Below are 15978 nucleotides of genomic sequence, written 5' to 3'. Positions count from 1 at the left end.
AACAGTCTGTAAACTATCAGACTGTAAACAAAAATAGGTGAAGCAAAACCATAACTTCAATACTGTACTACTGCAAACTATAATCTTGTTGGTTTAGTTTAGCATTTCTTTATTCAATTGAGCCTAATTACTGAGGGTCTGAGTCTTTATGCTTTTGGGTTTTGTTTGCCTACTAGATAAGTATATTATCTGACTATATATTTATATAGTTATATAGTTATATAGTATATTATACTATATAATATACTATATGGCCCACTGTTACAAAGTGACATATTTACAAGTGCCTTTATAAATTAAAACATCCCCTTGAACATCTGAGTTCTCAAATTTAAGGCCAATCTGAAAAAATCCAAAGTAAACCACACCCATGTCGTAAGTCATGTCTAAATCTCTGCTTTAAGAGCATTGCTTGTATGACTAAACCCTAACTAATGCTACCCAACACACAAAGGGATTCCCACTGAAGTGTGAAACCAAGTATTTCTGTTAATGCACTGAACAATCACCACAGGGGGTCAAGAGATAGAGAAAAGGTGTCACTCAATTTCAGTAAATCCCTTCAAATCTCATACAAGCCACAACACTTAACTTGTGCTTTTTTTCAGAGCTGAACATAATAGGAACTACAGAGCCATAAACTGAAAGCTTCTTTTTCCCCCTGCAGTTTGAACACACATACACACCAAACTTAGTAACGGTTCATGTTAAAAAATTTTCAAAATGAACATTTCAAATTCCCTTAAACACCCTAAATTCCACCTTCTGCATCCTTTTTACACTATCAGTAGAAGCACAAGACAGAGTTTGCCCTTCTGCATGCAAATGTCATGCTCTTTATGGCCCCACCTCCCAGGGGTGGATCTGACTGCACAGTTCTCTCAGGGTCACAGCTTTACACTCCAGCAATGGGTGAGATGTGGGTTTAGAGCTGGACACTCAAGAAAGGGTTTTACACATGCATGACTCTTGGTAGGTCGACTCACCCTTCCTGACACCACCCTGCACTCTTTGCCTTACCATCCTCAGGTCTCTGGCAGGACACTCTTGCTCCCTCAAGACATCCAATCTCCCAGGACACATTTTGTTGCCTCTTTCACCTCCAGGAGCTGAGTTAATGAATACCAACGTATTCCTCCCTTTCAGCTATGTTTTCCTTTATTGTTCTCCATCCCTGTTCATGCACCTACTTTCTCTGAACTGAAAACAATTAAGATCCCCCTTGTGACTTGCATTCACACTTGGAATTTTGTTGAAAATTTTGCCAAGTGAACTTTCTATTCTACTGAATCTCAGCCTGTAATCACAGCCAGCATTCATCTTCATTGATTCATTTACACTGTCCTAAAATCCTAGTAATTCAAAAAACTTGTATGGGTTTTTCTTTTGGAAGAACTGCAACTGTTATAAAAGCAAAATGCAATTGCATAAGATTCACAATAGTATTTCCTTCTCCATTAAATCAAAAGAAATTCTTATGTGCTTTCTAAATATTATCATGTATTTTTCTGGCCTCAACTTTTTCAATTACTTTACATGGGATAAAGATTAGAATTAGGTTTATAGCATTTTGAATGAATTGTAAAACAAAGAAATTGTTCAAGCCTGACTTCCTAAAGCCTGAATCTGGCTTCCTAAAGTGCTCCAACCACAGATCTAGTGAAAACAGAACAATCATCTATTTCCCTCCTGTTCCAAGGAAATATATTAGCTCTTATTTGAATTTTATTCTGTATTTATTTACTTATGAGCTTTTTATTATAAACCATTCTGCTAAGACAAAAAAGTCATTTATAAAATATTTAAACTTTGTCACCTAAAATCCAGAATTGATTGTGAATGTCAGCACTGTAAAAATTAAGCGTCTCTATGTCAGCAGTCTGTACCAATCACTGGTTTGAAATTACTTTTTCACATTCTCTTCTACAGAGTAAGGTTACAACCAGTCTTAACTCCCTGTAGTTTTTTTCTTCCCCTTTGTAGTTTTTCCCCTCCTTTGTTGTTACCTTTAAAACAATAATTTGAGAGCCCATCCAGATGGTACTGCCTGCTTTATTAGTGGCATCATCATTTTCTGAACTGAGCATTTTATATAAAATGAAAGAGATAACATGGTTCTTGAAAAACTGCAGAAGGCTCAAATGCCAGAAGTGTTGTACCTATTTTCATGTAAGTACAGATAACCATCATTTTAGATCAAATACATAAATGCACTTATCAGAAATAAATTAAGTTCAAGAAAGCATGATTTCCTTACCTTTGAGAGTTCCATTCCAGGACCACATTGTTTGCAGAGGATGCAGTTTCCAGTCTGGTCTCTAAATTCTTGCTCTCTGCAGTCTCCAGTCTCACAAATTACCTTACTTAGCTAAAACACCCAAACCAACAACAAAACCAAAAAAAAAGTAAATTCATCAAAATATATTAAATCTGATAAATAAAACCATGTTCTGATCTTAAAAATAACATTCTGAATTATTAATTACCCTTAGTTCTACAGCAAGCCAGAGTTAAGTACACTGAGCAGGCAAGGTAATTCTGTTCTGTGCTACTATCTGTCCATAAACTGAACCCTCCAAGCCCCTAAACTAAGTACAGCACACTGGAGTAAGAGATGGCCACCTCTGAAGTGAAGCAGCATCACCTCCACAGCACTATATCCACTTATATTTTCTGTTCTGGTCCACTCCATCATCCATGAAGAGGCTCACAAGGTAAAATTTTGTATTTGTGTATGAGGAGCAGCCAGAAATTATATGAATCAGTGGACCAAGCTTAAGCTCAAATCAGTAAAATGTGCAAGCATTGTCTGCATGCAGCATTTGAAGACCTTTAGTGTTAGTAATGATGAGTAAAACAAAAGACACAGTTTCTGTGTTCAGTACAATTTTTTCAACATGGGGGAAAATATTAATCTTTAACTTACCAAATACGCTAGAAAAATGACAAGCACCTTCAGTTTATTATCTCTTTGTAATCCTCTAGCATCCATTTCTTGTGATTAAACCTTTCTCCCTAGAAAAATATAAAAAGAAAAAGAAAATCATTATATTTACATTGCTTAAATTGCACAAGTCACGTGTCCATCATACTTCACAACACTTGCCATGTCAAAATACAGTCTGTCAATGCCATTAACATTTTGAAATGGATTCCTGGAAGCTGCTAACCAACAAACACATGCTTTAAAAATCATATGCCTTTTGAAGACATGACAATAAACACAAAGTTTCTATAGTTTTAAATCTCAAAAGAAGAGATGGCTATCAGTCCAGATTACAGAAGATCAGCATTTATTAATCTAACATCCCTAACATATATTTCTTGCTTGTTAAACACTCAACTAAGCATGTGATCACCAGACAAAGATAAATTTCTTCAAATACATCATGTTGTTTTTATCATTTAAGAGTAGAGAATGACAAATGAAAGGATGGAACCCAAAACAAAGGGAAAATATCAGAGAAAAACATTAAGAACAGTGGCAAAATGCTTTTCAACATGGAACGACTGCAAGCAAAATATGCTTTCAAAAATATACAACCAGAATGAACAAAACCTATAATTAACACACAATTCCACATTTTATTGCATGCATACCCTAGTTAACAAGTTCTAATCAATAAGAAGAAAGTATACTTCAGTGTTACTATTGATAATTTTTAAGAAAAGCTGTATCTTGAAGTGTAAAAAGAGCAAAAGTCTACTAGAAAGAACAGAGTTGGTAGAGATGTGTCAGACAGCGCTCCAGAGGAAAGCCAAGATGACATTTTTATGGTTATTTCTCACTTAGTGATGGCAATGGTCTGTGGGCCAATGACAATGACCAGATTAAATGCATGCCAACGTGGGTAAAAAAGAAGACATACTCTCAGGGAATACAAATACATACAGATCTAGTATTTGACACAGGTTTCTTTTTTAAGTCTGAGGGGAAAAAATTAAGGCAAGAAATATTAACTGGAAAAATCTCAGAAATAATTCTGGATGACCAAAACACATGTAAAAAGTACTGTAGGATACCTAGAGAAATGAAAAAGGAGAGTCAACAAATTTTAAAAGTTCTGAAGTCATGAGACGCTGACAATTCTAATGCTGAAAAAAATAGGTCTGCATGAACAAAACAATTTCTAGTAATAGCAAAGAGCAAATGGTGGACAGAGACAGTAAAAATACTGTTAAGGGAACTCAGAAATGTCAAGAAATGTTTCTGGTCTGTTTTTAGAAGTATAGAAAATGGGTAAATACACACACCATACATTATATCATGTACTGGCCAACAAGTAACCAAATATCTTCTAAGTAAAACCAGATTAGATAAGAGACAAATTGTGACACTTTGCACTTCAGTAACCTTGAAATAAGTATCAAGAAAGTCTTAATTTTGATCCTGTTCAATTTTGCCGTTCATTCCCTTTGGAATGCTACAGAAATTCAAGAGTAATATATGAAGAAATTTAAAAATAACTAAGAATCATTGCACAATAAACCACTCTACACTGCATTACAGAAAAGCAGTCCTGTAAAACAAGCTTGACTTCACTTGACTCAGAGAAGACAAGACAGAAAAGCTAAAAGCCTAAGAGTTAAATGAAATAAACTGGTTAAATATTGATTCAAAGAATCATGCTGAAATTAATGGGACTTGGGAGAAAAATCCCCATTAACTTTTTTATTTCACATAATACTGTTTAGTGGAAAAAAAAAAACTTCATGTGCTTTCTTAATTGCTACAGGACTTAAATCTTTACAGAAGTGTGAAAGGGAAATAAAGTTGTAAATATAACTGAATTTCTTACATTTGAATGTCAAGTGATTACTAAGTCATATGTATTACTTAGTAATTAAAAAATAGCTAAATCATAATACAGTTCTAATGCAATTATGACCATCTCTAGAATACTACCAAATCTTCAAAACCAGGATTCTTCCCAAGGTTAAGAGTAGGTTTCATTTTAAGTTTCAATATTTACATTTGCTTCTGAAAACAGATGTGTAACATATCAAAAAGAAACTGACAAGTGTAATAATTGTTTATTTTTGTGTCAAGTTTCACACTGAATTTTCAATACAAAAAATACTGCTGAGCTGTAATAAAGCCTACTGATCTAAAATATGGAGCTGTAACATAATCTAAGAGGCTTATTTCTTCTGTGCAAGCCACCTGAAGCACGGAAAAAATAAAGCAAATTAGGAACAGCCCAATTAACTGCCCTGCAGACTAACTATCTACAATAAAACTATACTAGCTTAATGTAATCCAGGTATATTAACCCCTATACTGTTTCTCCAATATGCAATAACTGGAAGATTTAATATTGTTAAAAAATCAGTATATACACAACTTATCAAGATCAATACTGAAACAAAGCTAATTATGTATTTTCATCTTTTAGTATTCTGGAGTCACAATGGAATAAAAATCAAATGCCAGTGCAGAACAAAAAGCAATATTAAAAATCTTGCTGGTCATGCTAGATCTTGTATCTCAGTTTTGGAATTGCCCTATGTGTTATAAGATGATCTTATAGCAAGTATCTCAAAGACTTTTAGAACATAAAAAACACATGGCAAACCATCCTGTACCACAAGTTTGTACAGTTAGGTGTGAAATTTGATTGCAGCTGTGAAATATTCTCTATTTAAAAGAAAATCTACTGCCTTCATAACAGCCTTGGCAAGTCCAATCACCAGGAGTTCCACAACCCAGAGTAAATTTTTAAAATCAAGCGTTTCATTACTGGCATCAAACTAGCAAGGACTTCTCCAACTTACCCTACACTTGACTAAGGTTCAGGTTTTTGACTGATCATTACAAGTTTCATGACATTTTACAGCTTTAGGCCTATGATATATCTTCTATATAATGAGTCTTCTATCATCAATAAAGATTCCAAAAGAAGCCTGCAGGTCTATGGACATTAAACTTCAGAGCACTTCAGCAGCACCAAATAATTTTGGTATTTAAATAATTTCAGCAGACGTTGAAGAATGCCTGTGGTACTCTATCATGCCATCATTGTGCCCATTGTCACCACTCCTGCCAAAACACCACCAAAGACTCTATACTGACTAACATGAGCCAGTGTACAAGAAATAACAATTGTTAAGAGGACAAATAAAAATGCTTCTTTCATGACAACGTTTTGATAAAAATTGAAAGGCACTTTAATAACTCATTGTGTTGAATGCAAGTCCCACAGGAGAGACAAGTGTGTCAGCTGCATGTTTCCTGCTTCAATCTCCAGTTTGGTAAAAAGTCCTGCTTAAAAAACAGAGACTGCAGCCCTTAATAATAGGTTGCCATTGGGCAAATTTCTTCTCCCATGCCATCAAGTGGCATTAGGACATCTGTTGGATACCAGCCATTCACCTCATGCTTTCAAGTAAGAAGTTATTAGAAGTTTTTTGCCTCTAAAACACATGTGAGTAAACAGAGGTTCCATACCTTTAAAGACTATTTGCTCTTGTCCAGATACTGATATTAAACTGAGTTCAGTTATACTCAGCTTTATTAGAAGAAAGAAATCTGTGGACAGAGTTTTTTGAGGTCACTAAATCATTCCAAAAAACATCCTATTAGGTTAACAGTAATATGCTTGCCTAAAATACTCAAGGAAAAGCAATCATTACTGGTAATGTACTGAACTCAGGATAGGGAACTTGCACTAGGAAATGTAGTTGCATAATTTTAAGGTCATTTGGGGCCTACTATGCATATGCATAAAGAGGGACATGTCAAACAATAAATTAGAAACATGTAATAAATGTCTTGTGGAAGTAAGAACTTTCAGCCTTTGAGGGTTCTAGAATCCATGGCCCTCTAACATTTACTCCTACATTTACCATCTTGCTTGAATAGTACTCATCATTTTATTTCAAAGTCCATGTCAAAAAAATATGGGGTGCTTTTCTCCAAAAAACTTCAAATTCCACTGTAAAAGACACACCACCTCAAGAACCAAAGCAGTATGACTAAATTATGGCTGACTAGCAGGTTTCTCAGACACAGAAACATCAAAACTTTGAAGTCAATATCATCCATCTTCTAAGGGAAACTTCAGAAATGGTGAAGACTGCCAACTTCACATGAAGTTGTGAATTCTCAGTTAATGCACAGCCAGGTCTTTGAAATTTCCATATTTGATTTGGTATTTTTACTTGATTTTACTTACACTTTCCACACACTATAACACTCAGAGTACTCTGAGAAGTTCTGGGTAAGAAAGAGGGATGAAAATATAACCATCTTATCTTGCCAACAGAGGTCTCTGGTATCCAACAAATAGGGTCTCAGCTCCTTTCTAACCACCTACTTCCCACCCGCAGCTGTCAACTTCACGAAATAAAACAAGGAGTGGCAGATGGCTTTAGCAGAGTCAGTGCCCCAGGGGCAAGAAACAAGAGAAGGGAAAGTACTCATGCTGCTGCAATGACAAAGACAAAGCAAGGGAGCAAGTTAGGGACAAGAACTTCCACCACAGCACTGCCCATTGTTATTTCTGTCTCACAGGTCCAGAACACCTTCCCCTTACACCCTGCCCACAACTCTTGTAGTCTTCCCTTTTGTGAAGTAAATGAGGTCTTGTCTGACCGCATTTGCTCCAACTCTTCCAAGAAATGTGGGGGAATAAACTCCATACTGTCAGTTAGGGCACATTCATCACAAAAAATATCACCTTGAAAAGATCTGTATTTTACGAACCTGCCATACATGAAATGTATGACATTAGGCTGCTATGGATTTATATCAAATTTTGTAAAGACAGAGGTAGCAGATTACAGTCAGAATCTTGCTGGTGATCAAAAACACTTGGATGTATTTTAGGGGCTGGGGGAGATGAGAAGAAGACAGGGCCACAAGACACAGCCAGGAAATATCTGTGCTGCTTCTGAGTACCACACACTACAAGTTACATTAATTGAAGTACTTGTCTTTACAGGAATAATGGTGATAGAGCAGTTTATCGTTTGTGTTCTTCAACATACCCAGCTTATCATTAATTAGATATTAGAGTGAAATAGTGTAACAAAGGTGCAATGTGGCAACATTTTTCCTACACATAAACAAAGCATTTTAGAGGATCAGAGCCTGTGATTCACACAAGAACTCCCACTCTCACCAAAGCTGATGAGCCTACTCACACAACATCAAAACTGTGGTAAAAAAAATGTTGCTCCTTCTGTTTAATACATCTCCCCCGTCTCAAGTTCTAGGAGACACTGGTTTGCTAGATGAAAGCTCAGCATCAAAATGCACTTCCACTTTTGTACTCAGATACGTGAATAAGTAATACATTGAGAACGCCAGTATTATATTCATACTTCACTTACACCAAAATATACTAATAGTTCTTTTTCAAAGTAAGTTTTAGGGATCATGAATTATAAAGCATCGGGCTGGTTAATGCACCTTGCAATGGTGCAATGCCAATATGCTACATTTATCCAGCCAGCCTTCAGCAGTTTTGGATGGCATGCAACGTCTTAAAAACCACAGACACAAGTTACTTTCATTCACACCATTCTCTTATGCTAAGATTGCAAGTTGTTGAAAGTGAGAAAAAGTGACTTATTACCACCTTAACAGACATTTTAAGCATCTTACTAGTAAACTAATAAAGAAGTTTACTTCTAGGTCTAAAAGAAACAATAAAACCCGCAACAAACAACCAATCAAAACCAACAACAAAAAAACCCACTCCAAAAACCCAACCCTCTTCTCTTATGGTAACAAGCTACCAGGTAACACACCTAAGTAACTCGCTTTACACCTGATGGTGAAGGTGTGCTTGAAAGAGATTATGCACAAGTTAAGAAGCCTGCCTACAGATTGAATCAATTTGGCACTTACTCATATTAAAGACTACTGGACCACTTTATAAACTTGATAAAAGCATCCTTCTAAAGTATTGTAAATATAAAGGTGGTAAATAAGTATTTAGACTTTTCACAAACATCAGGTAGAGCTTTCGGTCCAAGGTCAGATTAAATGGAGACAGGAAAGGAAGTCAAACAATCAAAACCTTTTCACTAAACCGAACTGTAATTGGAGCTTTTAAACCTCTTACCAGCCAAAAGAAAAAGTAGGGAGCTCCTATTCCTTCAACTCCAGCTCTAATATTGTTTGAAGCAAACAGCAGCTTATTAACGCAGCAGACACGAGAAGCGCTTGCGAACATGAAAGCCCGGCTTTCAAGGGCTTTTTGTTCGCCGCACTCCGGGGCGTGGAGCAGCCACTCCAGGGCTGTCGAGACCTGCCGAACCCACCAGCCGCAGCAGCCGCGGCTCCGTGGCTGCGCCGTGCCCCGCGTACCCACCGCGGGACGCCGCGGGGGCGGCTCGGAGCGGCAGAGCCGGAGCGGCCGCGGGGATGCCGGGGCCCGGCCGAGCCCTCCCCGCGCCCCCGCAGCCTGCGCTCTCCGCGGAGCTCGCTGCCATCACCGAGCTCGCTGCCATCACCGAGCTCGCCGCGGGCCTCAGGGGCGGGCGTCTCGGCTCGGTGCCAGGTGGGGCGGCCTCGGGGCGACGGTGCCCGGCCAGCCCGCGGTGCCCCGGCGGAGCCGCCGCTTCCCCCGCGGCCGCCCCTCTCCGCGGCCCGGCTGCCGCACGCACCCACCTGACACGGCCGCCCCGGCCGGCCCAGGAGCGCTCGCCCCGCAGCGCCGCCGCCGCCGCCGCCGGCTCCCCTCGGCGGGCGCCCCGTCACCCCGGCAACGCCGCGCCGCGCCCGCCCCGCCCCGGGCCCGTCAGCTGAGCGCGGGCAGCCAATGGGATGGATGGATGGATGGATGGATGGATGGATGGATGGATGGATGGATGGATGGATGGATGGATGGATGGATGGATGGATGGATGGATGGATGGATGGATGGATGGATGGATGGATGGATGGATGGCTGGATGGATGGATGGATGGATGGATGGATGGATGGATGGATGGATGGATGGATGGATGGATGGATGGATGGATGGATGGATGGATGGATGGATGGATGGATGGATGGATGGATGGATGGATGGATGGATGGATGGATGGATGGATGGATGGCGCCATGTGTCCGCACTGGGAGGTCCCAAGTGGGGTGTGTGCCTCCTACCACTGGTGTGAAGCAAGGGTGAATCACAACTGAGAGGGTGGTGTCCCTTTTATCCCACCAGGAGGACAGGATAGCAGGGCACTCCTGTGCCCACCTCTGCTGCCATATGCTGCCCGGCGTTGGGACTGCAGCCTTGGCATTGCTGATGCCCCTCAGAGGGAGCTCAGGCTTGTGGCTGCTGGACTGTTCTAAAGGTACTGGCTCTTGGCCATGTTCAGGTGAGTGTGCAGTGAGTCCCTGTAATTCAGCAAAGCCCTTTCCACCTCTCCTGCCCAAAAAGCATGACAGAGGCTTTCTGACAACACATTGCAAATTCTCCTTTCTTGAGTAGCCTTTTTTTCTTGCTAGCTCAGAACAAAATATTTTGAAATATTTTATCCATAATATTTTTATCCATCCAATATTCTATACTGAAATATTTTATCCATTCTGCAGGTAATAAGTCACCCAGCTGTAAGCACAGTATCAGTACAAAATGCGAGTATCTATGGAGAAATGGAGAAATCCAGCCCTTCATGGATAGTAAATTTTTCATAGTTGCTAGGCTGGGTGTTACTGCGACTTACTGTGACACAAATTAGGAGCTTTTCTGAAGTTAGTGATGCTCCAACATTGTGAAACTAGTCTTGGAGACCTTGGTAAAAGTACTGCTGCTGCAGTGATTTCAGATTATTAGTTTTACTTCTAATGAAAAAGTTAATGATCCACTTACAGTCTAGACAACTGTATAGACACACAAGGAACAGGGTTAGGCTCTGAAAAAATGAACAAATTATTATACTGGGTGGTAAAGCATTTTCAAATCAACAGAATTTTTGAATCTCCTCACCAAAAAAGTTTGAAGATCACCAGCCAAAGGGCTTCTCTAAAAACAAGGAGTGCCTATTGAAATCCAGCAAGCTGTATGCAAAGAGAGAAATGATTGCTGCAAAACTAGTTGCTTCCAATTATAAAACCCAAACAACTCTGAATGTACAGGGGTTTTCATGTAATTCTCTTCTAAAGTGCCTTCAAAGAAGAGCTTTGCTTCAGGACCCTTGCCAGGAGGAGCTCTGCAAGAGGCTGGAATTTCAGTGAGGAATGGCATGCTGCTGCGCAACAGCAGCCCATCTGTTGTGAATAGCAGCTGCTGCACAGCACTGGGCATTGAACACAGTCTCAGCATTTACAGACAATCTTTTGTATGTTATCTGTTTTCTGGAGCCACCAGTGAAACTATTGAGTGAGTCCTTCTTAGTAGAATCATCATGTATGTTTCAGATACTTGTTTTAAAGCAGTATAGTTAGACAAAGGTATTAAAATATCTCAGAGTTCCTGAAGTGTTGACTAAACACTCAGGATTACCATATACAGAAACATTAAGACTTTCATCAGACAGTGGGTTACTATGCTAATGAACTCAGAGCAACGTGTTGTCTGTAACACTGAAACTTAAACGTTTAAGTCCTTGTTGTAGCATGTAAAAATCTTTCCTCTGAATGTAAAATGCATGACTTAGTTACATTCATCATTGAAAGGTATTGAGAATTGCAGAGTTTACATTGCTTTAAATCATGATGCTTCTCAGGAAACTGAAGAAGTGAATTGTTAGAAGTAGTACAGAGATTCTCACTACAGCAGAGAAAGCAAAAAAGAAATATTTGGAAAGCAGTTTCAGCTGACCCCTTTGATAAGACTAACTTGCGTGACATATCTGATGTGGAAGCAGAAATTGTACAGCAATAGGAAGTTGTTATCTCTATATCTCAAATGCTAACACAGTTCCCCCAGTCAACTGTGAGATAGATCTACTCTTGTTATGACAGCTGTTGGAAACTGATGTCAGTATAACTGTGCAATGTCTTTTGATAATCTTAACTATTACAAACCTTAAAATATGTTTATGATGTTATCTAAGGCACACTGTTTGAAAATGGCTCTATTTATAATCAGAAATTGCTCAAGCTATTTTAATAAATAAATCATATACTTGGGAGTTTCCTAGTCAGATCTGCTTGAAAAAGCATTGTGAACTTTTTGTTTCTGAAGGCTTAAGCCTGAGGATTAATTAATGTTTATACAGCTCTTAGTAAAAGCAAAGTTACTAGTGCCAAGAATTATTACTATTTAATCTTTAAAAGTCAGATCAATGACAGGCTAAACTGTCAGAGAACTGCTATTTAAAACAACAAAAATTGCTGGAAATCCTCTTCCCACCATGCTTGAATGTGTTCAAGTGTGTTTTCATTTCAACCTTACTTACATGCAGACCAGCAAAGATATTTTTCAGCTTAATTGGGTTGACGCCCATCTTTGTTTAAATACCTGGGGGATTACCTAAAATCCTAGGGGCTTCTTACCAAATTTTAGAAAACTTTGTTTCTTAAATGCGTTTTCAGGGCCTAAATGTTGCAAATAATTATCTATACAAATCCTACTCAACAATGTAATCTATCTGATTAACCAGTGTTCCTCCTGTGTGCAACTTCACCCATTTGTGTGACAGGTCAGACCCTTGTAGTGATAGTTTAATTGTGTTAGATTTGCACAGCTATTTTGACTTCTGAGGAAAAAGACTCCTTGTGTTATTTTTTTAAATTTGCTTCCCTTTCTACTTTACACCAAGCAGAGGTAAAGTTTAGAAACAATTTTCCTCAGAAAATAAGTGTACATATTGAAAAACAAGCAACAAGCAAGAGGGGACTGGAAAAGTAGAGAAGCTCATCAGCAAAGTATAGAATTAATAAATAAAGCCATCTTTTCAGGGTTACAGGAACATATTTAGTACATCATTGTTGCTTGTGCTTTGGTTATGCCTTAAAATATATTCTTTCTTGACAGCTATACACATATTATTCATACAGCACTAATTACTTTCCTTATAATATAATTGACTCATTAAGTAAGAATATGAATTAATTGGTGGCATAGAAAACTAAGTGATTCCAAGTCAGGCCTAGTTAATCTGTGTCTAGCATATTATCTCTTGATATTCAGTAAATTGAAGTTTTATAAATACAAATACTGTTTTAATTAAAAGAAACAGACTTGCAGACTGACTAATGAAAGCTATCTACATTTATCTGGAAGTGTTGATAACTTCATCTTACTCAGATGCAAGCAGACTGTTAAAATTTGGGTTTGCGTGTTGCACTATGGTCCATACTGAAATATGAACATCTTGAAGGTCCTGTGGACTTGGTAGGCATCTTAAAGAATAGTGTTCAAGTGATGCTTGACAGCTGTAATTTACGCTGACTTTTAGTGGCAATTTGTGAATAAATGCATTTAAAATTTATATACACTTAAATTTAGACCTAAGACTATATAAGTCAGTATTACTAGCCACCATTAAGACTAGATCTTCAAAGACCTCAGTGTCTGGAATGTTTGCAAGTCTGGTCCCAATTATGGGTTCTAAGTTCTTCTGAAAATCTAAATTATATTTAAATACTACAGAAGGAATTTGAGTCTTATTTTAACAGTCTGACTCCAGCTGCAGGCACTGAACTCATGGATTTGGCCCAAACTCACACAAAGATCTGGCCCTATAAAACTGCAAATGTGTGAATAATCCTAAACCTTCAAAAGATTGTTCCCTTATAATGCATTTCTGGAGTAAATGTCTTAAAATTTCTTCAACACAATACTTTTCATAAATATGAGTTTGAGGAACAGAGTACAAAACACTGTGAGTGGAAATTGCATCACTGAAATGCAGCAAAACTTCTACGAGGTTCAGCAAAGCTAGCTGTTTCTCTAGACAAACCTAAGATTTCTTTAATATATTTATTAAAATGCCTTAGAGGAAACTTCTGGCATCAGGTTAGAAGATTACTTTTATTTTCAATATTTCATATTGTACAACTGAGCTATAACCCCTTCAATCAAAATGAAAGCATTTCTTTTGTAAAATAAATTTAGTTCTAATAAGTTGTGGAATTGGAGACTTTTTTCATCTCAAGTATGGAACTATTAGGCTTAAAAGTGTTGTCTGAAGAAGACACAGTTTAATAAGTGCACTGAGAGCAAACAAAGTATTACAGTGTGTAGGAGATATGGTTGGTCTTTCCTCAGAAAATAAGCACTCCCCTGAGTCACGTAATACCTGAATTCAAATACAAATTTACAAAACTATAGATGGTATGAATGAGCAGTGCAACCCAAAATCTTACGTATCCCCAAAGCATTGAAAAATACTGGGTTTGTTTCAGTTTTTCTATCTATTATTCTAGATAGTGTCTTCCCTATATAACTCTGCCCAAGAGCTGCAAACAAAATGCTGCATAAATTACAAAAAATTTTTTGAACTTTGTACACACAAGGATGTGTAGTATTATTGGTTATGTGAACTTTATAATTCTTTAAATTCTTGCAACACAAAACTGAAAAACAACCCCAAAATTCAGTACCTGTTATCTGATGAAGTTTTCCAGTGCCAGAGTTTCTGCAGCTTAATTTCACACCGCCGGAGCTTCTGTATTAAATGCTTTTACCTCCTTAAAAAAAAAAAAAAAAAAAAAAGAAAAAAAAAGAAAAGAAAGAAAAAGAAAAGAAAAGAAAAAAAAAAAAAGTATGTCAGCACAAGCCCAGACGAAACTCCAAATCCGGGAAAATAAAATTAACCATGCAGATCAAAGGCAGACGAGCACTGAGACCAAATGCCTGTAATCTGATCAGTGATCAGTTGCCGTACATCAAAGGCAGTGCTTTGGCGAGGAAAAAGAGCTCCTTTTCCAGCAGGTAGTTGCGCTCAAATTCTCCCTTTCAGTGCTCTGCACTGGCTCTTTTTCCCCTCTCCTTGCTTGTGCTGGGAGAATGCACACGATTCTGAAACGCTTGGGGTTGAGTGGCTGGATCTGTAGCTTTTGAGTTCCCAAGCTGTGTTGTGGATTGTGTGTTGGAAGCTTTCCCCAGTGCCAGCGGGTTCCGCTTTATCCCTTTCATCTCGCTGAGCTGCAGATCCCATGACATCATTCAATGCTGTGGGACTGGTTAGAGAGCTGTAATACAGCCTGTGGGGGAATGCAGCTAAAGAGCAGCAAGAGTTTGCATGATTTCTAATCAGGTTAGCCCATTGTAACAAACCCAAGGCTCACTTCAAAGTCTTCACTACATTTAAGTTTCCTTCCGAGGAGAGAGAATAGTGTAACGAGAAAGTTTTCTTTAAAAGATGCTTTATAATTTTGTCTGCAAAAGGAAGTCACAGTCTTCCATAAAGTTCTGAAAGTCAGACATGAAGGTGGGTTTGCTAGGCAGCTGCATCACACGAGAAAAACTACTTTTGTTTATCTCTTTGTCGAGATTTGGAGCAGAGAAAATGGTGCATTTTGCACGCTGGCATTGGATTTTTGCACTGGCAAAACCAAGCACAATAGAGCATGCTCTTAGTCCCTGGCTCACGTCCTCCCTGCTGCTTACTGTGTGGCCTTTTGCAAATCATTTTATTTGAGCCTGATTCATCTGTGGCTCATGATTCCTTTACGTAAATGAGCTGTGAAGCTGCCATAAGTAACTCACTGAAGTGTTTTTCTGTGTAAAGGCATTTTTTAGCTAGAGTAGATTTGAAGTGGTCACTATTGCACTTCCGCAGAGGGAGGGGGAGGCTTTTGGGGTCATGGGAGTATATGGCCAGACATTCTCTGTGCTGCTGCAGGTCGTAGCTCTGAGGATTGTTGGAAGGTCCTGTGTAGCCCTGGCCAGCAGGGAAATCCTCAGGGCTGCTGCGACTTTCTCTCTTGCAGTGCAGAGGAAAAGCAGAAGAAATGTACTACTGAATTTCATATTCAGCGATCTGAGGCTAAGTTAGCTTTTGGCACAGAGATTGATTCAGCCCTCTGTACTTCAGCTGTTAATAAAACATACAAATATCAAGCAGGATGGATTTTAGGATAATCA

General features: G+C 38.6%; 1 protein-coding gene across 3 annotated transcripts in view; it reads right to left on the bottom strand.

Moving 5' to 3' along the window:
• Positions 1-15057, bottom strand: part of TNFRSF19 (TNF receptor superfamily member 19) — a 57428-nt gene extending 42371 nt beyond the window's left edge. Inside the window, exons 1-4 of one of the 3 annotated variants that reach the window (XM_018908505.3) lie at positions 14777-15057; positions 14493-14579; positions 2927-3015; positions 2258-2368 (exon numbers count right to left, since the gene is read on the bottom strand). In XM_018908505.3, coding sequence (XP_018764050.1) covers positions 2258-2368; positions 2927-2992 — 177 coding nt within the window. In that variant the 5' untranslated portion in view covers positions 2993-3015; positions 14493-14579; positions 14777-15057. Of the gene's footprint in view, positions 1-2257; positions 2369-2926; positions 3016-9071; positions 9266-9619; positions 9681-14492; positions 14580-14776 lie in introns of those variants that run through there. The other 2 variants (XM_030234770.2, XM_050980866.1) reach the window with 2 other exon arrangements.
• Positions 15058-15978: the final 921 nt, after the last annotated feature.

This window comes from Serinus canaria, chromosome 1 (genome assembly GCF_022539315.1).
Source record: "Serinus canaria isolate serCan28SL12 chromosome 1, serCan2020, whole genome shotgun sequence".
NCBI classification, from domain to species: Eukaryota; Metazoa; Chordata; class Aves; order Passeriformes; family Fringillidae; genus Serinus; species Serinus canaria.
Note: the sequence above shows the minus strand (reverse complement) of the source record. Positions and strands in the feature narration are given on the sequence as shown.